The sequence below is a fragment of the Podarcis tiliguerta genome, assembly GCF_965153285.1.
Source record: "Podarcis tiliguerta genome assembly, chromosome: 13".
Lineage (NCBI taxonomy): Eukaryota > Metazoa > Chordata > Lepidosauria > Squamata > Lacertidae > Podarcis > Podarcis tiliguerta.
In genome coordinates this window covers 48,830,564-48,854,350 of record NC_139546.1, presented here as the reverse complement: position 1 = coordinate 48,854,350, position 23,787 = coordinate 48,830,564, and the positions used below count along the sequence as shown (strand labels likewise).

At 48.1% G+C, this 23,787-nt stretch overlaps 1 protein-coding gene across 5 annotated transcripts; it reads left to right on the top strand.

The window, feature by feature from the left end:
- Window positions 1-3,900: 3,900 nt before the first annotated feature.
- TMEM107 (transmembrane protein 107) lies at window positions 3,901-19,647 on the top strand. 5 transcript variants are annotated; one of them, XM_083410866.1, is made up of 6 exons: window positions 3,901-4,036; window positions 6,091-6,209; window positions 9,892-9,959; window positions 13,187-13,287; window positions 15,862-15,958; window positions 19,052-19,647. In XM_083410866.1, the coding sequence occupies exons 2-6, from the start codon at window positions 6,108-6,110 to the stop codon at window positions 19,119-19,121; spliced, it is 438 nt and encodes a 145-aa protein (XP_083266992.1). In that variant the 5' UTR covers window positions 3,901-4,036; window positions 6,091-6,107; the 3' UTR covers window positions 19,122-19,647. The 5 variants fall into 5 exon arrangements, with proteins under 5 accessions (XP_083266992.1, XP_083266991.1, XP_083266995.1 ...); XM_083410865.1 differs by lacking the exon at window positions 15,862-15,958 and adding an exon at window positions 13,825-13,921; XM_083410869.1 differs by lacking the exons at window positions 3,901-4,036; window positions 15,862-15,958 and adding exons at window positions 4,055-4,076; window positions 13,825-13,921.
- The last annotated feature ends 4,140 nt before the right edge of the window (window positions 19,648-23,787 follow it).

Here is a 23,787-nt window from a genome sequence, read left to right as displayed (position 1 = left end):
AGAATATTTCTGGATCCTGGCTTGATTTTTAAATAAATGGTTTTCTCTCTGATACCAAAAAAAGGAAAAAAAATATACGTGTGCCTTCATTTTCTATGTAGGGCGGGTGTTTTAAGACAGAGGAATGTCCTGGTCTTATCTGCTGCTTTAATAATAATAATAATAATAATAATAATAATAATAATAATAATATTTGTACCCCACCCACTCTGGGTGGCTTCCAACAAATTATAAAAGCATCGCAAAACATCAAACATTAAAACTTCCCAACACTTCCATGCACACAGTGGTGCAAATGGTCCATCCCACATATGACAACACTACAAAATTCACTCGTTTCAAGTGCTATGCATTCTCCCTGGAATCATCTCGCCTTCCAGCACCACACAGTCAGGGGCTGATGGGAGTTGTAGTCCAAAACATCTGGATGGGTGGGTGATGGCTGCAGTAGTCTCTGGCAAATTCCCCAAAGGGAGAGGGTTAGCGGTGGTGGAGAGGCGCTGTGGACAGATGCTGTTGGACTCCAAGTCCCATCAGCCCAGGCCAGCATAATGGGAGTTGTAGTCCATCAACATCTTGGGTCTGGGGCACCAGTTCCTTAAGGCAGAGTTGGTCTCTGCTCAAGGCTAGTGGAGAGGGTCGGCCACACAGGGATTCAAAAACACGCCTAGAATCTCATTTCTGAACTGCTTTTAGCCTCTGTCCTGAGATCCATCAATGAGAGCTATTGTGCATCTAGATACCATCTAGATCAAGGGAAGTTATAGTGCCACTGTATTCTGCTCTGGTCAGACCTCACCTGGAGTACTGTGTCCAGTTCTGGGCACCCCAGTTCAAGAAGGACACTGACAAACTGGAACGTGTCCAGAGGAGGGCAACCAAAATGGTCAAAGGCCTGGAAACGATGCCTTATGAGGAACGGCTAAGGGAGCTGGGCATGTCTAGCCTGGAGAAGAGGAGGTTAAGGGGGGATAGGATAGCCATGTTCAAATATATAGAAGGATGTCACATAGAGGAGGGAGAAAGGTTGTTTTCTGCTGCTCCAGAGAAGCGGACACGGAGCAATGGATCCAAACTACAAGAAAGAAGATTCCACCTAAACATTAGGAAGAACTTCCTGACAGAGCTGTTCGACAGTGGAATTTGCTGCCAAGGAGTGTGGTGGAGTCTCCTTCTTTGGAGGTCTTTAAGCAGAGGCTTGACAACCATATGTCAGGAGTGCTCTGATGGTGTTTCCTGCTTGGCAGGGGGTTGGACTCGATGGCCCTTGTGGCCTCTTCCAACTCTATGATTCTATGATTCTATGCAAAAGGCATGCATTTGAGATTAAAAATTTGCTGAATCCAGGGATCCGTGCACTGCATCTGAACCAAGCAGAGTATTATCTTCAATTATCACAATTATGGGAGGCAGGTGGGTGGGACGGGAGACATTCTGTTGCTTAAAAGGGGGAAACGTTCGCCAATGTGTACGGCAGGCCACCCAGAGATCCACCCCGTAGATCCAGATCCACTCCCTGCCCACTCCTTCACATGCTCTGCAGCTCAAAACGCAGGATGCAGCTGTGAACTGTTGCAGACGGCGAGAGCGATCTTATAGATGCTTCGGGAAAAACTTTTCTCGCAGATGGCATTGGTGGTTCAGTGGTAGAATTCTCGCCTGCCACGCGGGAGGCCCGGGTTCGATTCCCGGCCAATGCAACTTGCGTTTTTTCTCTCTTCTTTTCTCGGTTTCTTTTTCTGTCCCCAAAATATTTCCCCACGGCCACAGTCCCAACCTTGCATTATTTTCCTCGCCGAGTAGCCCCCAGGCAAAGTGTGCATGGCAGGCAAATTCCTTCCTTTCAGCTCTGCGGGTTTGAATCCTGGTTATGTTTGCTTTTTTTAAAGCTCGACAATTGCCTGGATGGAGAAAGGAGGAGATTAAAAAAATTCTAGTCGATTGCTCCACTCGCCTTCAGGCGATCGTCAAAGCAGACCCAGAAGTTGTTGTTGCTGTTTTTCTTGCAAGACGGGCGTGCAATAGCAAGCAGTGCAAAAGGAAGGTTAGAAAGTATGAAATGAGTATTTTTTTTTCTGCACGCCGTGCTTTTTAAACTTTGCTTGTTTTAAAGCAGTATAATTTGGGATATTGGGGAGGTTTGGAAGGGGAGAGTTAAAAAAAAGAAAAAGGCACCGCTGGGATTCGAACCCAGGATCTCCTGTTTACTAGACAGGCGCTTTAACCAACTAAGCCACGGCGCCACTTGGCGAACGGGCTGCCCGCTCTGTAATCTCACTATGTATAGATGCAAACAAAACAATAATGCAGTTCGGTTCTTTCAGGAAGCAGTTGCCGGACGGCTGGAAACTCTTCAAAGCGAGATCGGGCAGTGGAAGAATTATTTACGTGTTCTCATTTACGTGGAAAACTATTGCGTGCAGCTAGAGGGCTGCAAACGTGCAATGCATCTTTGCAAGATGGCCATTTTGTGCACGCGCGACACAACCCTGTTCAGGGCGCTCTGCACTTGCTCAGGGACCTGGGCTCCTCTCCGCCTTTTGCTGGGTAAAACAAAAGGATTTCTTGACGCAAATGTAGAGGAAGGGGCGGGTGGTGGATATAAGAGTTAAAAACATCGTTAGTTCCCCTGCTTTGTGCAAAGGGCAGATGATCTGTAGGTTGCAGTGACGGCTGCAGATTGTCAGTACAAAGAGGCGTCAGCGGAAGCTGCAAGAGGCCGGAGGGGGATGTAGCTCAGTGGTAGAGCGCGTGCTTCGCATGTACGAGGCCCCGGGTTCAATCCCCGGCATCTCCAGGTGTTTTTGCTTGCCGCTCAAACAATCATCGTAATTTAAAAAAATAAAAGGCAGGGGAGCTGCTTCTCCTTCCGGGTGTTTTCCAAAAATCAAATCTTGAATCGGTGAAATAAAATTCCCGCTCGAAGTTTGGGGACTTAGGCGGTTTGCAATGAGACGCCAGATGCGTCGCAGCTGGAGCTGCTTCTTTGCTAGAAATACTGTAATCTAGCAAACAAACCGGTTGGGTGTGATGAATTTCCAAGGCTGGAGTTTTCCAGCTTTGCTTTTTTCTGCTTTATTTTGCTTTCTCTCTCTCTGTGTTTGTCCTACTGCATGAAGTCTTGGGGGGGGGCAGTGACACCCGTTGATATAATCTAGCAAGATGCAATGCAAAAGCACCCCCCTTTTCAACCACCTGCGAAAATGAGAGATAGCGAATTCGCAGCGGCGAAGCTTGTTGGTCGTCTACTCTTCCAGATGGAGGGCGAGGGGAGAGGAGAAAGGCGAGCGGTTTAAATCGGATTCTGCAAGCAAAACCCCGCGCAAAATAAGCACGCTGTGAGCAGGATTCGAACCTACGCAGGGAGTCCCCATTGGATTTCAAGTCCAACGCCTTAACCACTCGGCCATCACAGCTCCGTATAACCGCTGCTATTACCATATCCAAAAGTAGATAATCGGTGTTAGGAAAAAAAATTCGTTGGATCGCCTTTTCCTTTCTTTTCTTTTTTTCTGACAAATTTTGCAAGGGGAAAATGAGCTGCTATGGTTTGCAAAATGTATAAGCAAGAGGGAAAACAGCTGCAAATAAAAATGATTACAAATATTCAGAAGCTGGCATTTTCCTGCAGTTACTATTATCCCCTGGGCCATTGGGGGTCCGTAGAAAAGGGGAAAATAACAATGAAGGACTTAGCTGCTTTGCAATGCAGCATCATGCTTCGTTTCACCCTCCCCCTTTGGATATGTGAGTGGTTTTTAAGCTCCTGCCCTAAATCTATCACATATATTCGTAGTCGCTGCGGCGGCAGAAACCGACTTTTTACCGAGCGGGTTCAGAAAAGCTGCTGAGAGCAACAATACGGCAAGTAAAGGGTTAAGCCGACAGGCCTTTGGTGCCCGCAGGCAAAATGGCCGGCTCAGACTCGCTCGTGATCTCAAGCTCTCGCGATGGCAAAAGGAAGCTTCGAGGCTTCCGAAGCGGTTGTCAGGGGCAACGGCGAGGCCTAACGGCGAGGCCCTGAAGCCGAGGGGCGGTATGCGGCGCTCGCGTATATCGAGCTTGGGGCCGAAGTGGTTGGCGGGAGACGGGGGTGCAGAGGGGGGAGGCTTGATATTGTTGTTGTAGGCGAAATTCAGGGGGGGGGGGTATGACTGCTCTGTCGTTTTTCAAATTAATTGTTTGAGGCGGGATTAAGGGCGCATGCGCATTTGTGCCTGCCTGACATGGGGCGAGGGTCGTGCGACTCTATTTGCACCTCTTTTGGTGTCTAATCAATTAAGGAGGTGGTTGGGGGAGGGGAAGCGTATGGCCTCTTTCTGGTGCAAGCAGGGTGGATCCCTCACGCCCCACATCCCAACTTTTAAAAGGATTTTAGATTGCTTGTATTATTATTATTATTATTATTATTACTAATTTATTTATTTATTTATACCCTGCCCTCCCCAGCCAAGACCGGGCTCAGGGCGGCTAACAACCAATAATAAAAACAAGTTGATTGAAATACAATTTAAAAGATTGCGATATAACATTAAAACATTAGGATGCAGTCTCTTCATAGGAGGAGAAAGGAAAAAGAAAGAGGGGGAGGGAATCAAACTGATTCTAGACAAAGGCCAGGTGGAACAACTCTGTTTTACAGGCCCTGCGGAAAGAAATCAGATCCCGCAGGGCCCTGGTCTCTGTAAAAGTTTTGCCGCTTTAAAAATACAGTTTTATGTGCAATGAAAGATGCAGCCTGAATGTTCTTGGCGAGGCACTTTTTACAAAAACCGCATAGAACAGATCTTAGGGGAAAACACAACCTATATTTTCATGGTGGCTGGTGGAAAACTGGTTTGGTTTGCTGTATTGCAGCAAGCCCATATTTTATTGGCGTTTGCTGCAATTGAGGTTTGTGGATCTAATTTTGTGCTGCTGTCATGGACCATTTTAGTGCTTAATATTTGCTTTGCTCACAGATGGACGTATTAAATCGGGGGCAGAAAATGCGTTATCCTCCAGATACTTGTGGACTCCAGCTCCCAGCATCCCTGACCATTTGGCCATGCCGGCCGGGGCTGATGGGAGTTGGAGTCCACCCACGTCTGGAGGGCACATCTTGGCTACCCCTGTTCTGCTTGGTGGGGTCAAACAAAGGATGATACCTTTCTCTCTTTTGTCAAAGAATGAATGAATTGATTTCGTATTTACAGGACCGCCTCTCCTGGTCTGCCCCGCAGAGGACCTTACGGTCCATGAATAGCCATAGTTTAGAGGTTCTGGGCCCTAAGGAAGTCAGACTATCCTCCGCCAGGGCCTTTTCAGTGCTGGCTCCGACCTGGTGGAATGCTCTGTCCCATGAGACTAAGGTCCTTCAGGATTTAACCTCCTTACACCACAGAGCTATTCCACCTGGCCTTTAATTTTAATCCAGCCTGATCTTTTATTTCGCTTCTCTTCCCTTCCACTCCCTTTTTATGAAGATTACCCGCTCTGAGACCCCACAGCTAATTCTCCCCTGGCCTCCTCACTGGCCCAAGTAGGACTAATTCAGCCAGCTAGCCCTGGGGATTATCTTATGCTTATTAGATGGATTTTCCCTAAATTGATTTCTGAACTTTGAATTTTATTCTTATTCATGTTTTTATATTGTATTGTATGCTGCTTTTACAATTAAGTGCTTTAAATTTGTTGTTAGCTGCCCTGAACCCGGTTTCTGAACCGGGAAGGGCAGGGTATAAATAAAAATTTATTATTATTTATTTCGGCACTCTCTGTTGCTAAACCCATATTTTCTTCACCTAGCACGTAAACGGTAGACTCTGCTCCCACAAGAGACGGTGACAGCCATCATATTGGATGGCTTTTGAAAGAGGATTCAAATTCATGGAGGATTGTAAAGCTATCAGTGGCTACTAGTCATGAAGGCTTTCTGCCTCTGAACAGTGTCTTGCTTGCGGGTTTCCTATAGGCATTTGGTTAGCCACTGTCAGAAATGGATGCTAGACTAACACACACACACACACACACACACTTTGGCTTGATTCAGCAGCCAGGCTCTTGGGTTCCTACTCATGTCCCTGCCTCTCTCTTGTCTTTTACTGTCAGGATTTCTCACTTTTTGGATGCTGGGAGAGACAATGCCTTTGGTCACCGGACTGGTTCCCTCACGATTCCTGACCCTCACGGCCCATTTGGTCATCGTCATCACCATCTTCTGGTCCAGGGTGAGAAACCTATTCCCAGCCTCCAAACTCCATCCCTTCCCCTTCTCAACGTGCTCCTATTTCTTTTTTTAACGGTGTGATGGGCCTTATGCTTTCCAAAGAAGAGCTTCTGTCTCCCACAAGTACCGTATTTTTCGCTCTATAAGACGCACTTTTCCCCCCTCCAAAAATTAAGGGGAAATGTGTGTGTATCTTATGGAGTGAATGCAGGCTCCATGGCTTCAGTGAAAGCAACGTGAAGCCTCCGGAGCGCAACGTTGCTTTCGCTGAAGCCTGGAGAGCGAGAGGGGTCAGTGCGCACCGACCCCTCTCGCTCTCCTGGCTTCAGGGATAGCCGCCCGATCCCTCTTCCTCTCCTGGCTTCGCTTTGCTGGAGAGGCGCTGCGCAGCTTTCCCTCTCTGCGCAGAGCCCCTTCAGCGAAGCGGGAGGAGAAATGGAAGGGGCTCCATTTTTCCTGCCGCTTCGCTGAGAGGGAGAGATATTTTTTTTCTTGTTCTCCCCCTCTAAAACTAGGTGCGTCTTATGGTTGGGTGCGTCCTATAGAGCGAAAAATACGGTAAGCGTCAACAAAAATAAGACCCCAATTCCAGCCTTTGCCCAAGACGGGCAGTTTGCCTGGTGCTGTTAAATATGGCCTTCTGAGAGCAAATGCCTCGCGGCGATGGGGCAGGAATGCGATTTTAGTTCAAGGATTGGTGGGTGAAATAGAGATTATATTGTTGGGCCTCATAGATGGCATGCGAGGAGGGTGGGGTGCCCAGTGTTTGTGTGCTGACCCCCTTAAGAGGCACACGGGGTGGCGGGGAGCGGCGAGATAGGAGTTTGCTCTTTCCCCTGGCAACCCTGGGCATTTCTCAAGTTGGCGCCACGCCACACTTTGAGAACCCTTTCCCAACCTTGAGCAGCCTTTCCCAACCTGGTGCCCTGCACAGGGCCGTGCTAGATGGAACCAATGATTTATTATTATTTATTAAATTCGTATACAGTGGTACCTTGGTTTACGAACTTAATCCGTTTCTGAAGTCCATTCTTAAACCAAATCCGTTCTTAAACCAAGGCGCGCTTTCCCTAACGAGGCCTCCCGCCGTTGGTGCCCATCGACCGTTCAGCTTCCGTTCATAGACCAAGGTAAAGTTCAGATACCAGAACACTACTTCCGGTTTTGCGGAGTTTTTAAACCGAATGCAGTGGTACCTTGGGTTACAGATGCTTCAGGTTACAGACTCCGCTAACCCGGAAATAGTACCTCGGGTTAAGAACTTTGCTTCAGGATGAGAACAGAAATAGCGGTGCGGCGGCCCCATTAGCTAAAGTGGTGCTTCAGGTTAAGAACAGTTTCAGGTTAAGAACGGACCTCGAGAATGAATTAAGTTCTTAACCCCAGGTACCACTGTAGTTCGTAAACAGGACTGTTTGTAAACCGAGGTACCACTACACTAGTCTTCATTTGACGTTCACAGGGTGGTTCATGGCATAAAAATACAAAATGAAAAACATAATACATAATATTTTGGGAGTTCTACCTGCTCAAGAGAGAAAGGGATTCTGGGAAGCAAGAAACCTGGCGCTCTTTCGAGTACTGAGAGGGAATGGCGTTGTCACTCCCACCACATGTGAAGTGTTGTAGAGAACAGCCTAACATTTGGACCGCACAATAATTCTGCTGACCTCTCTTGATTTTGTCACACCTCTGAATGTTTCTGCTTCTTCGGGTACCTCTATTTTTTGCCACAGAAGAACGGGATGGGAACAGGGTGAGAGCCAGTGTGGGTGTAGTAGTTAGAGTGTTGGATTAGGACATGGGTAGGGAAACTAAGGCCCAGGGGCCAGATCCGGCCCAATCGCCTTCTCAATCTGTCCCGCGGACGGTCCAGGAATCAGCATGTTTTTACATGAGTAGAATGTGTCCTTCCATTTAAAATGCATCTCTGGGTTATTTGTGGGGCATAGGAATTCGTTCATAGGAATTTGGGGAGCAGCAGGAAATGAAAGAGACGTTAAAGCATGGGTAGGCAAACTAAGGCCCAGGGGCCAGATCCAGCCCAATCGCCTTCTAAATCTGGCCCATGGGTAGTCTGGGAATCAGCATGTTTTTACAATGCTTTTATTTAAAATGCATTTCTGGGATATTTGTGGGGCCTGCCTGGTGTTTTTATATGAGTGAAATGTGTGCTTTTATTTAAAATGCATCTCTGGGTTATTTGTGGGGCATAGGAATTTGTTCAATTTTTTTGTTGTTGTTCAAAATATAGTCCGGCCCCCCACAAGGTCTGAGGGACAGTGGACCGGCCCCCTGCTGAAAAGTCTGCTGTCCCCTGGACTAGGATCTGAGGGGGGACCAGGGTTCAAATACCCACTCGGCCATGAAGCCTACTGGGTGGCCTTGGGCCAGTCAGGGCCTCTCAGCCTACCTCGCAGAGTTGTTGGGAGGATACAGTGGGGGAAGCCATGTGCACCACCTGGAGCTCCTTCACCCACTCAGTGGATTTGTAACTGGCTGACTGACCGAACCCAAAGGGTGCTCATCAATGGTTCCTCTTCATCCCGGAGAAGAGTGACTAGTGGGGTGCCACAGGGTTCTGTCTTGGGCCCGGTCTTATTCAACATCTTTATCAACGACTTGGATGATGGACTCAAGGGCATCCTGATCAAATTTGCAGATGACACCAAACTGGGAGGGGTGGCTAACACCCCAGAGGACAGGATCACACTTCAAAACGACCTTGACAGATTAGAGAACTGGGCCAAAACAAACAAGATGAACTTTAACAGGGAGAAATGTAAAGTATTGCACTTGGGCAAAAAAAATGAGAGGCACAAATACAAGATGGGCGACACCTGGCTTGAGAGCAGTACATGTGAAAAGGATCTAGGAGTCTTGGTTGACCACAAACTTGACATGAGCCAACAGTGTGACGCGGCAGCTAAAAAAGCCAATGCAATTCTGGGCTGCATCAATAGGAGCATAGCATCTACATCAAGGGAAGTAATAGCGCCACTGTATTCTGCTCTGGTCAGACCTCACCTGGAGTACTGTGTCCAGTTCTGGGCACCACAGTTCAAGAAGGACACTGACAAACTGGAACGGGTCCAGAGGAGGGCAACCAAAATGGTCAAAGGCCTGGAAACGATGCCTTATGAGGAACGGCTAAGGGAGCTGGGCATGTTTAGCCTGGAGAAGAGGAGGTTAAGGGGGGATATGATAGCCATGTTCAAATATATAAAAGGATGTCATATAGAGGAGGGAGAAAGGCTGTTTTCTGCTGCTCCAGAGAAGCGGACACGGAGCAATGGATCCAAACTACAAGAAAGAAGATTCCACCTAAACATTAGGAAGAACTTCCTGACAGTAAGAGCTGTTCGACAGTGGAATTTGCTGCCAAGGAGTGTGGTGGAGTCTCCTTCTTTGGAGGTCTTTAAGCAGAGGCTTGACAACCATATGTCAGGAGTGCTCTGATGGTGTTTCCTGCTTGGCAGGGGGTTGGACTCGGTGGCCCTTGTGGTCTCTTCCAACTCTAGGATTCTATGATTCTATGATATAAATGTAAATAAATACAAAATAGATAAAGCATAATGGAACCGGTGCAGTAGTAAAGAGGTTCTGAGGCTATCGCTACCTTGTTCTTGTGATGGGCGAATGCATGGCCTAAACGGTGGTTTCTCTGTCTTTCTGCAATCCAGGAAAACAATGTCCGCGCTTCCTTGCCTCTCCAGTGCACCCAGGAGGAGTTTGAGAACCAAGACACAGAGTAAGTGCTCTGCCTGGAACTTTCTTTGCTACAGCCCTTCTCTGGGTGCTTCTGCTGCTCATCGGTTTTTTTATGCTTTAAAAAAGGTTTTTGGTTGTAGTGGCCATAACTTGAAACAGGCTCCCAAGAGAAATACACTGATTTATTTTTGTAGGCTTTTCCAGAACATGTATTTAAAACAAGGACTTAGATCCTGCTGCATCTTTTAAAGCTTGTTAATAATATTATTATTAATAGTAATCTGTTACTTATACCCCACCCGTCTGACTGGGTTGCCCCAGTTGTTAGGTTTTCAGATTATCTGAATGTTGCTTTGCTCTGCTTTACAGTGGTACCTCGCAAGACGAAAGAGTTTTTCATTTTCTGAGTTGCTTCGCAAGACGGATTTCCCTATGGGCTTGCTTCGCAAGACGAAACGTCTTGCACCTTTTTTTTTTAAACCGCCAATGAATTCCTATGGGAAACCATCAATACACATTGGTGCTTCAAAATACGAAAAAAACCCGTAGAACAAAAAAACTCGCAGAACGAATTAATTTCGTCTTGCGAGGCACCACTGTATTTGTAAGGCTCTTTGATTGCTTTTAGAAAGGTGGGATATAAATATTAGGAAAATATGTATATTAACAGCCCCTAAAAGCAAGCTGATAAAGACAGAAAAATATGTGTTCCCTGCCTTCCTCTGCCCTGTTCCTTTTGGCTACCTAATAACATTCATGGTCTGAAAGGTTTCCCTTTGAAATGTGGATTTATGAATCTGTGCTTGCAAGGTGTGCAAATAATAATGGTGAAAGCTGTGTGTTTGTATGGTGTAACCTCACATTGCTCTTCCATCGCCCTTCTTTCTCTGGAGCTGCCGAGAGCGCTGATGTCTCCCAGCTTCTCATGTTTTTCATCATCTAGCAAACGTCAGCGCTGGATAACGCTGATGCCGTATTTATTTATACCCTACCCTTTTCAGATTATAAACGAGAACAGCTGAAAATGTAGAAAAAGTAAGCATTAAGGACACCGATAGAATGCAGACCATATACCTATTAAAAATCTGTTTACAACATACAAGAGAAACAACAGCACCAGATAATGGCACCTCTCTGTCCCGCAAAAGGGTTGGGAGCTTGCTGTCTTCACAGCAGATGTGGCCACTGCTCCACCTAGCTGACAGCAGCCGTAAATCCAGGTTTAGATTAAAGCTCTGAAGGGGTGGAGGAGATGGCGTGAGAAGAAAAGGAGCGGGACTGCTGCTGGAGCTGATTATAGGCTGCCTCTTGTCATCCGAGGACTGACAAAGTTGGCCACGGATCAGTCTGTTGCCTCTGCTGCCAAGGCTGATGATGCTTTAAATGTGCACTCGAAGGAAAGGCGTCTACTTCTTTTTTTAAAGGTGCTGGAGGGTTAAAAATAAAGGCAGGCGAGAAGATGGGCCAATTACAGGTATATTTTTTTGCAGTGGGAAATTCCAGACATTTAATCTTCAAGAGGAGCTTGTGTTTGCCTAGGGCTCGAATGTCCTTCATACTTGGCATATTTGCTAAGAAATTCCAGGCCTGATCGTATTGCATTGGTGGTTCAGTGGTAGAATTCTCGCCTGCCACGCGGGAGGCCCGGGTTCGATTCCCGGCCAATGCATGACACCATAATTTTATAAACCTCTATCCTACCCCTCTTTTATTGCCTGCTTTCAACTTGTTGTCATTTAGTCGTTTAGGCTTGTCCGACTCTTCGTGACCCCCTGGGCCAGAGCACGCCAGGCACTCCTGTCTTCCACTGCCTCCCGCAGTTGGGTCAAACTCATGCTGGTAGCTTCGAGAACACTGTCCACCATCTCGTCCTCCATCGTCCCCTTCTCCTTGTGCCCTCCATCTTTCCCAACATCAGGGTCTTTTCCAGAGAGTCTTCTCTTCTCATGAGGTGGCCAAAGTCTTGGAGCCTCAGCTTCAGGATCTGTCCTTCCAGTGAGCACTCAGGGCTGATTTCCTTCAGAATGGAGAGGTTTGATCTTCTTGCAGTCCATGGGACTCTCAAGAGTCTCCTCCAGCACCATAATTCAAAAGCATCAATTCTTCGGCGATCAGCCTTCTTTATGGTCCAGCTCTCACTTCCATACATCACTACTGGGAAAACCATAGCTTTAACTATACGGACCTTTGTCGGCAAGGTGATGTCTCTGCTTTTTAAGATGCTGTCTAGGTTTGTCATTCCTTTTCTCCCAAGAAGCAGGCATCTTTTAATTTTGTGGCTGCTGTCACAATCTGCAGTGATCATGGAGCCCAAGAAAGTAAAATGTCTCACTGCCTCCATTTCTTCCCCTTCTATTTGCCAGGAGGTGATGGGCCCAGTGGCCATGATCTTCGTTTTTTTGATGTTGAGCTTCAGACCATATATTGTGCTCTCCTCTTTCACCCTCACTAAAAGGTTCTTTAATTCCTCCTCACTTTCTGCCATCAGGGTTGTGTCATCTGCATATCTGACTTAACAAGTCCCAAATCATCCATGACCACCATTGCCCGTGCTGGCTGGGACTGATAGAAGCCGTGGTCCAAGCAGCAGTCAGAGGCCTCAGGTTCCCCACCTCTGGCTTTGTGGCTTGCCTTTTCTCTTTGTGTGTGGAGGAGTGACTGCTGGCAGGAGCGCAGAGAGGAAGAACACTGTGGTGCATCTACATCGGCACAACTGGATGCCTTCATCTGCCCCACCTGCAACAAAACATGTCTCTCCTGCATTGGTCTCTACAGCCACAACAGGCGCTGTAACCTTCCAGTAGTTTGACTTCACCGCCAAAGGTGCAGTCCTTCATCGTCTTCCAAGACAGACGGATGCCAACAACAATTTTGTGTGTGTGTGTGTGAGAGAGAGAGAGAGAGAGAGAGAGAGAGAGAGAGGATTGGGGCGCAGGGTGGAGAGAGAGAGACCGATTACTGTACAGTCATACCTCATGTTACGTTTGCTTCATGTTACGTTCTTTCAGGTTATGTCCCACGGCGACCCAGAAGTACCGGAAAGGGTTACTTCCGGGTTTCGCCGCTCGCGCATGCGCAGATGCGCAAACGCGCAAAAGGATGTCACGCGCATGTGCAGAAGTGGCAAATCGCAACCGCTGCAGGTTGCGCTCTTTTCATGTTGCGAACGGGCCTCCGCAACCAGAGGTACCACTGTAATTGGGCTCAGAATTTCAGGTTTTCTAGAGACGCAAGACGTAACCCTCCCTGTGGTTTTCCTCCCTTCAGGATGGTGGTTGCCCTGTCGGTGACACTCGGGCTTTTTGCGGTGGAGTTGGCCGGCTTTCTCTCTGGAGTGTCCATGTTCAACAACGTGCAGAGCCTCCTCTGTATCCTTTGAAAAGGGGATAGACTGGACGTGGGTTACGTGGGGTGGGTGGCAGAGGGAAGCCACAGAGAGGGCAACTTGGACTCGTCAGACCTGCAAATTGAGGGAGCCGAACCTGAGAGCTTCAAAAAACTGAACTCAGGTGCCCATGTTATCTCGTGCAGGTGGGCACCAGAAGGCGCTGAGGCCCATTGGATGCCCGCTCCTGCCCGCTTTGCCAAAGCACTTACGTCTCAGTCCGTCAGGCAGCGTTCTTCAGCCTTGCGTCCCCCGATGTCGTAGGACTACAACGCCCATCACCCCTGACCCACTGGCTAAGCTAGCAGTGGACGATGGGAGTTGTAGCCCTACGACATCGGGGGACGCAAGGCTGAGGAACGCTGGTAGGCAGTTCTCGCGTGGGAACGCGGACGTTCTGGGTTGTTGCCGTCCCCTGTGTAGGCCAGCCCCGATGCCCCACAGCTGCCCCAGGAGGACTTGAGGGGTTCCTGCCCTTCACGCATTGTTGCTCCCTGACTGAGTCTCCTTTCCGCTCCAGCCACAGGCGCCCACGCCTCTGCCTCCGTCACGTTGCTCTTCTTCCTCTTTGAACAGTGGGACAGCGGCCTGTACTGGTGGATCTTTGCTTTCTGCAGGTCAGTCGAGACGGGGGCTGCCTCTGGTGGCAGAGCTTTGTGAGGCAAGGGGCTTCCTTCCCTTGCTGCCCGTCACCGAGGCAGCGGGAGTAATAATAATAATAATAATAATAATAATTTTTATTTATACCCCACCCTCCCCAGCCAAGGCCGGGCTCAGGGTGGCTAACAAGCAATAATAAAAACAAATTGAATGATTACAACTTAAAAACAAGATTAAAATACAACAATTAAAATATTGAAACATTAAAATATTAAAATGCAGCCTCATCGCAGGAGGAGAAAGGAAAAGAAAAAAGAAAGAGGGGGAGGGAATCAAATTGGCTCCAAGCCAAAGGCCAGGCGGAACAACTCTGTCTTACAGGCCCTGCAGAAAGAAATCAGATCCCACAGGGCCCTGGTCTCATGAGGCAGAGCGTTCCACCAGTGCTGAAAAGACCCTGGCTCTGGTTGAGGCTAATCTGACGTCCTTAGGGTCCGGGACCTCTAGGGTGTTGCTATTTATGGACCTTGAGGCTCTCCGTGGGGCAGACCGGGAGAGGCGGTCCCGTAGGTACAAGGGTCCTAGGCCGTGAAGGGCTTGAAAGGTCAAAAGCAGCACCTTAAACCTGACCCTGTACTCCACCGGGAGCCAGTGCAGCTGGAAAAGCACTGGGTGAATATGCTCCCATGGCAGAGACCCCGTGAGGAGCCTCCCTGCAGCATTCTGCACCCGCTGGAGTTTCTGGGTCAGCTTCAAGGGCAGCCCCGCGCAGAGCGAATTACAGTAGTCGAGCCTGGAGGTGACCGTCGCATGGATCACTGTGGCCAGGTCAGGGCGGGAAAGGTCAGGAACCAACTGCATGATGCGGAGAAGGTGGAAGAAATGCAAAAACGGGGACTGCATTGGCCAGGAATGGCCGGCATTTCTACTCCAGAGAAAGTAGCTGGGTTCGAAGTGGAGAAGGGTGTTTTGGGATGTTTGTGGCCTCCGTAGGATCGACGTCCCTGCCGCTAGAAGGGGCACCCACTGCTGTTTTATTCATTAAAATACACCAGCTGGTGGCCCTCCAGATATTGCTGAACTACAGCTCCCATCATGGGAGTTATGTCAGGAGTGCTCTGATGGTGTTTCCTGCTTGGCAGGGGGTTGGACTCGATGGCCCTTGTGGTCTCTTCCAACTCTATGATTCTATGATTCATCCTTGGTCTTGGACCATGCTTGCTCGGGAGTTGTAGTTCAGCAACACCCGGTGGTCAAAGGTTCCTCACAACCGAATTACCGTATTTTTTGCTCTATAAGACTCACTTTTCCCCTCCTAAAAAGTAAGGGGAAACGTGTGTGCGTCTTATGGAGCGAATGCAGGCTGCTCAGCTATCCCAGAAGCCAGAACAGCAAGAGGGATTGCTGCTTTCGCTGCGCAGCGATCCCTCTTGCTGTTCTGGCTTCTGAGACTCAGAATATTTTTTTTCTTGTTTTCCTCCTCCAAAAACTAGGTGCGTCTTGTGGTCTGGTGCGTTTTATAGAGCGAAAAATACGGTATATCTGGCCTGATCTGTCCCCCGAAGGAGCCCTCAAATTTACTAATAAGCATTGTAAATGCCTTTGGGATCTTGGATTGCCCCAACTATTGGGGGGGGGTCTCTGTGACCTAAACATAGCTGTCAACGTTTCTCTTTTTTTAAGGGGAATTCCCTTATTCCAAATAGGATTCCTCGCAAGAAAAGGGCAAAGTTGACAGCTCTGCACCTAAATCACATTTGATCCGGCAAATGCTCAGAGGGGGAGTGGCTGATCTCTCCTCCTTGGTGTCGGGATGGTTTCTTCTCTCTCCCAGTTCACTCCCTGGCGCAAAATGTCTGGCACCTTTCTGTGCAAGAGGTCCAGGTCATGTAGAGCTGCCTGCTAATGCAGGCCTCACTTTACGATGACGCTGGTTTCCCTGACTGCTCCCCCCTAGCTCTGGCTGCCCACTGCAGTGCCTCCATCTGCCTCTCCTTTTTCGTCTTTGAGCGCTGGGAGACGGTCACGTACTGGTACATCATGGGCTTCTGCAGGTAGATTCTTAGTTCTCTATATGTGTGGATACAGTGGTACCTTGGGTTACATACCATATTTTTTGCTCTATAAGACTCACTTTTTCCCTCCTAAAAAGTAAGGGGAAATGTGTGTGCATCTTATGGAGCGAATACAGGCTGCGCAGCTATCCCAGAAGCCAGAACAGCAAGGGGGATTGCTGCTATCACTGCACAGCTGTTCTGGCTTCTGAGAGTCAGATTTTTTTTCTTCTTGTTTTCCTCCTCCAAAAAACTTGGTGCGTCTTGTGGTCTGGTGCGTCTTACGCAGCGAAAAATACGGTACCCTTCAGGTTACAGACGCTTCAGGTTACAGACTCCGCTAACCCAGAAATAGTATCTCAGGTTCAGAACTTTGCTTCAGGATGAGAATAGAAATTGTGCTCCGGCGGCGCGGCAGCGGCAGGAGGCCCCATTAGCTAAAGTGGTGCTTCAGGTTAAGAACAGTTTCAGGTTAAGTACGGACCTCCGGAACGAATTAAGTACTTAACCCGAGGTACCACTGTACATTTTTTCGTGTATAAGATGCCCCCATGTATAAGACGCTCCCTATTTGGGGGGACTAAATTTAAAGAAAATGAGGGGAGATGGCCCAAAGTTGTTGAGCTTTCTTTTTTAGGGGGAATTGCCTGCGCGCCATCACCCCAGCAGGGCCATTGCTGGGGGTTGGCAAAGTGGGCAGCCGCTCCCCCCACGCCACTGCGGGCAGGAAGCTCCCTAGAGCGCGGGTCGCCAACCAGCTGGCTGGCAGCACGCAGCTTCCCCCTCACTACTATCCGTATATAGGACAACCCAGTGGCGTAGCGTGGGTTGTCAGCACCCGGGGCAAGGCAAGTAATTTGCGCCCCCTAACCCGGGGCAAGGCAAGTAATTTGCGCCCCCCCCCCCCCCCGCTGCACTGTCCCTCCCCCAGATAGTCCCTCGCTCTCTCTCCGCACCGCACGCCTGGCACCCTCCCCTCCACAGTGGGCGGCGACCCGGCGGCTCGGATCGGATTCGCACAGCCAGCACTGCAGTGAGAGAGAGTGAGTGAGCCAGGTAGGGGCAGAGAGCTGCGAGTGCGAGCGTGCGGCCCCCCCCCCCCAGATCTTGCGCCCGGTGCGGCCGGCCCCCCCCTGCACCCCCCATGCTACGCCACTGGGACAACCCCAGTTATTTGACATGATTTTTGAGTCAAAAAACCTTGTCTAATACATGGAAAAATACAATATATGGAGAGAGAGAGAGGATGGAGAAAAGCTCTTCTCCCTCATAACCCTAAAAGTCTTGGACAACCAACGAAGCTGACTGTTGGAAGATTCAGGGCAGACATAATAAAGTCCTTCATGCAGTGCAGAGTTAAACTGTGGAACTCCCTCCCACAGGAGACAGTGGTGACCATCAGTTTTAAAAGAGGATGAGACAAATTCATGGAGGAGAGGGCCATTGATGGCTAATGGCCAGGATAGCTACACTCTTGTGTCCACAGCGGGAGGCAGCAATACTTCTGAATATTAGCTGCTGGAAACCTCAGGAGGGGAGAGGACTCTAATAATGATGATGATGATGATAATAATGATAATAACAACAACAACAACATTTTTTTATTATTTATACCTTGCCCATCTGGCTGGCTTTCCCCAGCCACTCTGGGCGGCTCCCAACAGAATATTAATAACAAAAAAGCGACAACATCAAACATCTTCTGCTCAGATGCTGCTTGTGGGCTTCCCACATGCAAAACACTACCAAACCTTAGGTTATGTAAATACAATCCTAGTAACAACACACACAACATAACAGGCTGTTTTTGACTATGTAACTTCTGTTTCAAACACAATTCAACATATAATATCTCACAATGTGTAATTCCATAGACCAACACATCATGCAAACGGAACATATCCTGAAAAATGGATGGTGAGGAGATGAAAGTCCATTCAGTTTCTAAACTGGCATATTGGCAATAACCACAATATGGTATGTTTATCTTACGGTGTTCCACATGTCGCTGCTTTGAGGATTCTAACGTTCCTTGTATGCAGATATCATATCAGATGGAAAACCTGAAGGTATGGCATGATATCTAATTTAGGAACCGAATGGACTTTATCTCCTGACCATCCATTGGACTTTAATTTTTCAGGATATGTTCTGTTTGCATGATGTGTCGGTCTATGGAATTACACGTTGTGAGATATTATATGTTGAATTGTGTTTGAAATAGAAGTTACATAGTCAAAAACAGCCTGTTACGTTGTGTGTGTTGTGGGCTTCCCACAGGCATTTAGCTGGCCACTGTGAGAACAGGATTCTGGACTAGATGGGTAGTAGGCTCTTCCTATGTTTTCTTTTCTTTCTTCCTTTTTAATTTTGTTATTTATTTTGATTTTACATATACAGTGGTGCCTCGCAAGACGAAAAGAATCCGTTCCGCGAGTCTCTTCTTCTAGCGGTTTTTTCGTCTTGCGAAGCAACCCCATTAGCGGATTAGCGCTATTAGTGGTTTAGCGGCTATTAGCGGCTATTAAAGGTTTAAGGGATTAGCGGATTAGCTGCTAAAAGGCTATTAGCAGCTTAGTGCCTTAGAAAAAGGGGGTGGGGAGCGGGGGAAAAATTGCAGGAACTCGCAAGACATTTTCGTCTTGCGAAGCAAGCCCATAGGAAATTCGTTTTGCGAAGCACCTCCAAAACGGAAAACCCTTTCGTCTAGCGGGTTTTCCGTCTTGCGAGGCATCGTCTTGCGGGGCACCACTGTATTTTGATTTTACATATACATACATACACACATCAAATAATCAGAATATTAAAAAAGAAAATGCATATCAGCAATGAAAATGAAATGAAAAAAAGCCTCAAAAACAAGCATTTTCAAATACAATTCTTCGTAGCGAGTGCAAGCCATCTTTTTGCAACTTCTGGCTTGACTCCTTGATTCCTAACATGATTCCTAACATGTTAGGAACCTTCCAATGTTTTCATATGTGTGTTTCACATATTTGTTCCCCAGCCGTTGTTTTTCTCCCCCCAGGAAGTGGGAAGCCCTTCTCCTTAGCACTGACCCCCCCCCCTCTGTCTGTCTTCACCCCCTGACAGCGCCTTGCCTGCCGCTGTGGAAATACTGCTTTTCATCTCAGTCTTGGGCTTGAAGAAGAAGCCCCTGTGAAGCCCCCTGCCACCCCGGAGGAGACGTTGGTTGGGGACCACTCCAGATGGGCAAGAAAACCAACTAGCAGAGCCAAGCTACGCTGGCACGGGGAAACAGAGACTGAGCACAGTTGGGGAGAACAGGTAGGATGAACGAGCCACCTGTTCAAGGGCTCTGACACTCCCTGGTATCACATTGCCAGCTGCCACCCACAGTTCCAGCAACACAGATCTGTATTCTGCGCTGCGTGCTGCTTCCCCCCAGCGGTAATCGTGGTAACAGCGCCCTGTTGCTGCGCAAAGCCACGCATTTATTCACACGTGCTTTTTCCAGCTTCCGGTCATGCATCTGCGGTGCCAAAACGCCTCCTTCAGAAGAAATGGCGAAGCCCAAGCCTGTCTCCCAATGGGCCGCCCTGCAAAAGGGACTAAGGGGGCATAACGGGTGTGTAAAATTTATTCGGGACATTTGATTGTAGTTAGAGAATGCTGTATGAGATTTATTACACTTTTTTACCTGAATAAAATAGCATCCTTCTTACGAATTCGCCACTTGGATTGCAATCATTAAAGTACAGTGGTACCTCTGGTTACAGACGCTTCAGGTTACAGATGCTTCAGGTTACAGACTCCGCTAACCCAGAAATAGTACCCCGGGTTAAGAACTTTGCTTCAGGATGAGAACAGAAATTGCATGGCGGCGGCACGGGAGGCCCCATTAGCTAAAGTGGTACCTCAGGTTAAGAACAGTTTCAGGTTAAGAACGGACCTCCGGAATGAATTAAGTTCTTAAGCCGAGGTACCACTGCAGTGTTGATGAAGTCTGTTGATTTATGTAGATCAGCTGGGGCTGAAAAGATCTGGAGACTGACTCTCATCTCCCCTCCTTGCCTTGGCTACTATCGCCGAGTTAAACTAGTATATGAAACAAGAGCCCTTTAATGGCTACGTAGTTCAATTCCAAGGATAACAATAATAATAAATTATTATTCATACCCCGACCATCTGGCTGGGTTTCCCCAGCCACTCTGGGCGGCTTCCAACAAAATAATAAAAATACAATAAAACATCAGACATTAAACAGGGCTGTGAAATCTAGCTTGCTCCAGATAACTACGTGGGCCAAATGTCGCCATTCTCCTGCTTCTAAGCTCTTGCAGCTCTCCTTCCTCACTGGGCCCCGTTTTGCTTCTGCTCAGACTTCATCTCCAGGCCTGTGGGAAAGATGGCTAGGACAATGGATGATAGATTGGACTGGACCATGGAGTTGTTGTTTAGTCATTTAGTCGTGTCCGCCTCTTCGTGACCCCATGGACCAGAGCACGCCAGGCACTCCTGTCTTCCACTGCCGGAGCTGATTATAGGCTGCCTCTTGTCATCCGAGGACTGACAAAGTTGGCCACGGATCAGTCTGTTGCCTCTGCTGCCAAGGCTGATGATGCTTTAAATGTGCACTCGAGGGAAAGGCTTCCGCTTCTTTTTTTAAAGGTGGTGGAGGGTTAAAATTAAAGGCAGGCGACAAGATGGGTCAGTTATATTTTTTTGCAGTGGGAAATTCCAGGCAATTAGCCTTCAAGAGGAGCTTGTGTTTGCCTAGGGCTCGAATGTCCTTCATACTTGGCATATTTGCTAAGAAATTCCAGGCCTGATCGTATTGCATTGGTGGTTCAGTGGTAGAATTCTCGCCTGCCACGCGGGAGGCCCGGGTTCGATTCCCGGCCAATGCATGACACCATAATTTTATAAACCTCTATCCTACCCCTCTTTTATTGCCTGCTTTCAACTTGTTGTTGTCGTTTAGTCGTTTAGTCTTATCCGCCTCTTCGTGACCCCCTGGGCCAGAGCACGCCAGTCACTCCTGTCTTCCACTGCCTCCCGCAGTTGGGTCAAACTCATGCTGGTAGCTTTGAGAACACTATCCAACCATCTTGTCCTCTGTTGTCCCCTTCTCCTTGCACCCTCCATATTTCCCAACATCAGGGTCTTTTCCAGGGAGTCTTCTCTTCTCACGAGGTGGCCAAAGTCTTGGAGTCTCAGCTTCAGGATTTGTCCTTCCAGTGAGCACTCAGGGCTGATTTCCTTCAGAATGGATAGGTTTGGTCTTCTTGCAGTCCATGGAACTCTCAAGAGTCTCCTCCAGCACCAGAATTCAAAAGCATCCATTCTTCAGTGATCAGCCTTCTTTATGGTCCAGCTCTCACTTCCATACATCACTACTGGGAAAACCATGGCTTGAACTATACGGACCTTTGTTGGCAGGGGATGTCTCTGCTTTTTAAGATGCTGTCTAGGTTTGTCATTGCTTTTCTCCCAAGAAGCAGGCGTCTTTTAATTTCGTGACTGCTGTCACCATCTGCAGCGATCATAGAGCCCAAGAAAGTAAAATCTCTCACTGCCTCCGTTTCTTCCCCTTCTATTTGCCAGAAGATGATGGGACCAGTGGCCATGATATTCGTTTTTTTGATGTTGTGCTTCAAACCATATTTTGCGCTCTCCTCTTTCACCTTCATTAAAAGGTTCTTTAAAGGTCCATTAAAAGGGCTATGGAGACTGGAGCTCAAATTCCTGCCCAGCCATGAAGAAGTTCACTGGGTCCAGTTGGGACATTTCAGGATAATGCCAGAAGGCTGCTATGAGGATGCAATGAATAGGCCAAGCCTCCCTTTTTCTGCTGCAAAGACCCTGGAAGAAGGCTGGGAGACCAAATTTAATTATTACATTTATATACCCTAATTATCTTCCAAGAAGATCTAGGTGTCGTACCTGCTCTCCCCCGTTTCATCCCTGCAACAACCCTGTGATGTAGGTTATGACAAATATGTTGCCGATGGCTATTCTTTTTGCAATAGCTTTGCGGGGGGTGGAGGGGCTTGTAATGTGTTGTGCTAGATCAGGGGCCAGCAAACTTTTTCAGCAGGGGGCTGGTCCTCTGTCCCTCAGACCTTGTGGGGGGCCGGACTATATTTTGAAAAAAACATGAATGAAATCCTATGCCCCACAAATAACCCAGAGATGCATTTTAAACAGAAGGACACATTCTACTCATGTAAAAACATGCTGATTCCCGGACCGTCTGCAAGCTGGATCTAGAAGGTGATTGGGCCAGATCCGGCCTTAGTTTGCCTACCCATGTGCTAGATGCTGTGTGGTTTTTAACTGTATTTTAATGGCTTCTTTGGGACGCGGTTGGCTCTGTGGGTTAAACCACAGAGCCTAGGACTTGCCGATCAGAAGGTCGGCGGTTCGAATCCCCGCAATGACGGAGTGAGCTTCCGTTGCTCGGTCCCTGCTCTTGCCAACCTAGCAGTTCAAAAGCACGTCAAAGTGCAAGTCGATAAATAGGTACCACTCCGGTGGGAAGGTAAACGGCGTTTCCGTGCGCTGCTCTGGTTCGCCAGAAGCGGCGTAGTCATGCTGGCCACATGACACGGAAGCTGTACGACGGCTCCCTCGGCCAATAAAGCAAGAGGAGCGCCTCAACCCCAGAGTCGTCTGCGACTGGACTTAATGGCCAGGGGTCCCTTTACCTTTAATGGCTTTTTTTATTGCAATGCATTTTATTGTTTACAACTTGGTGTTCCCGTAGAATTCAAAGTCAATGCAATGCAATGTAGTAATAACAGAAGCAGGATAGGACACGGGGCTTCAACGTGTAGGGCATGTGTGGAGTCTGCCATCTCTCACACAACACTGATAGCTAACATGGTGCTCTCCCTTAGCGCTGGTCATGTTGGCTGGGGATGATTTGGAGCACGTGCTGGACCTAGGACCTGGGAGACCTGAGTTCGAATCCTGCTTGGTCATGAAGCTCACTGGGTGACTTTGGGCCCGTCACTGCCTCTATCAGCCTAACCTACCTCACAGGGTTGTTGTGTGCAGATTAAATGAGAAGGAGGAGAAGAACTGTGCACACCACCTCTAGATCCTTGGAATAAAAGGTGGGTTATAAATGCAATGGGACGCGGGTGGCGCTGTGGCCTAAACCACAGAGCCTAGGGCTTGCCAATCAGAAGGTCGGCAGTTCGAATTCCCGCGACAGGGTGAGCTCCTGTTGCTCGGTCCCTGCTCCTGCCAACCTAGTAGTTCGAAAGCACGTCAAGTGCAAGTAGATAAATAGGTACTGCTCCGGCGGGAAGGTAAACGGCATTTCTGTGCGCTGCTCTGGTTTCGCCAGAAGTGGCTTAGTCATGCTGGCCACATGACCCGGAAGCTGTCTGCGGACAAACGCCGGCTCCCTCGGCCTATAGAGCGAGATGAGCGCCGCAACCCCAGAGTCATCCGCAACTGTACCTAATGGTCAGGGGTACCTTTACCTATAAATGCAATAAATAAAAATAAATATCTGGAGGCCATTGCATCCTAGACATTAATTAGTTGGCATCCGCACAGAATCTTTCTTGAGGGTCTCTGGCAAATAGGAAGATGAGGAGCGTTGTCCCCTACCCCCCCCAAAAAATTCAAAATTAAACTGGCTAAACGCTCCATAGTCTCAAATGGGTATCAAATCCATTATTTTTTATTGGTGTAGCGTGCAAAATTCCAGAGGCCCCTTAGATAAAGGATTAAGATTGGAACTATGATATTGGGAATAAAGGAGAAAAAAGCAGGAACAAGAAATAAAAAAAATTCTGCTGACCAGCCAGAACATGGGAAGTCTTTTTTAAAATATATAATTTGGAATGTAT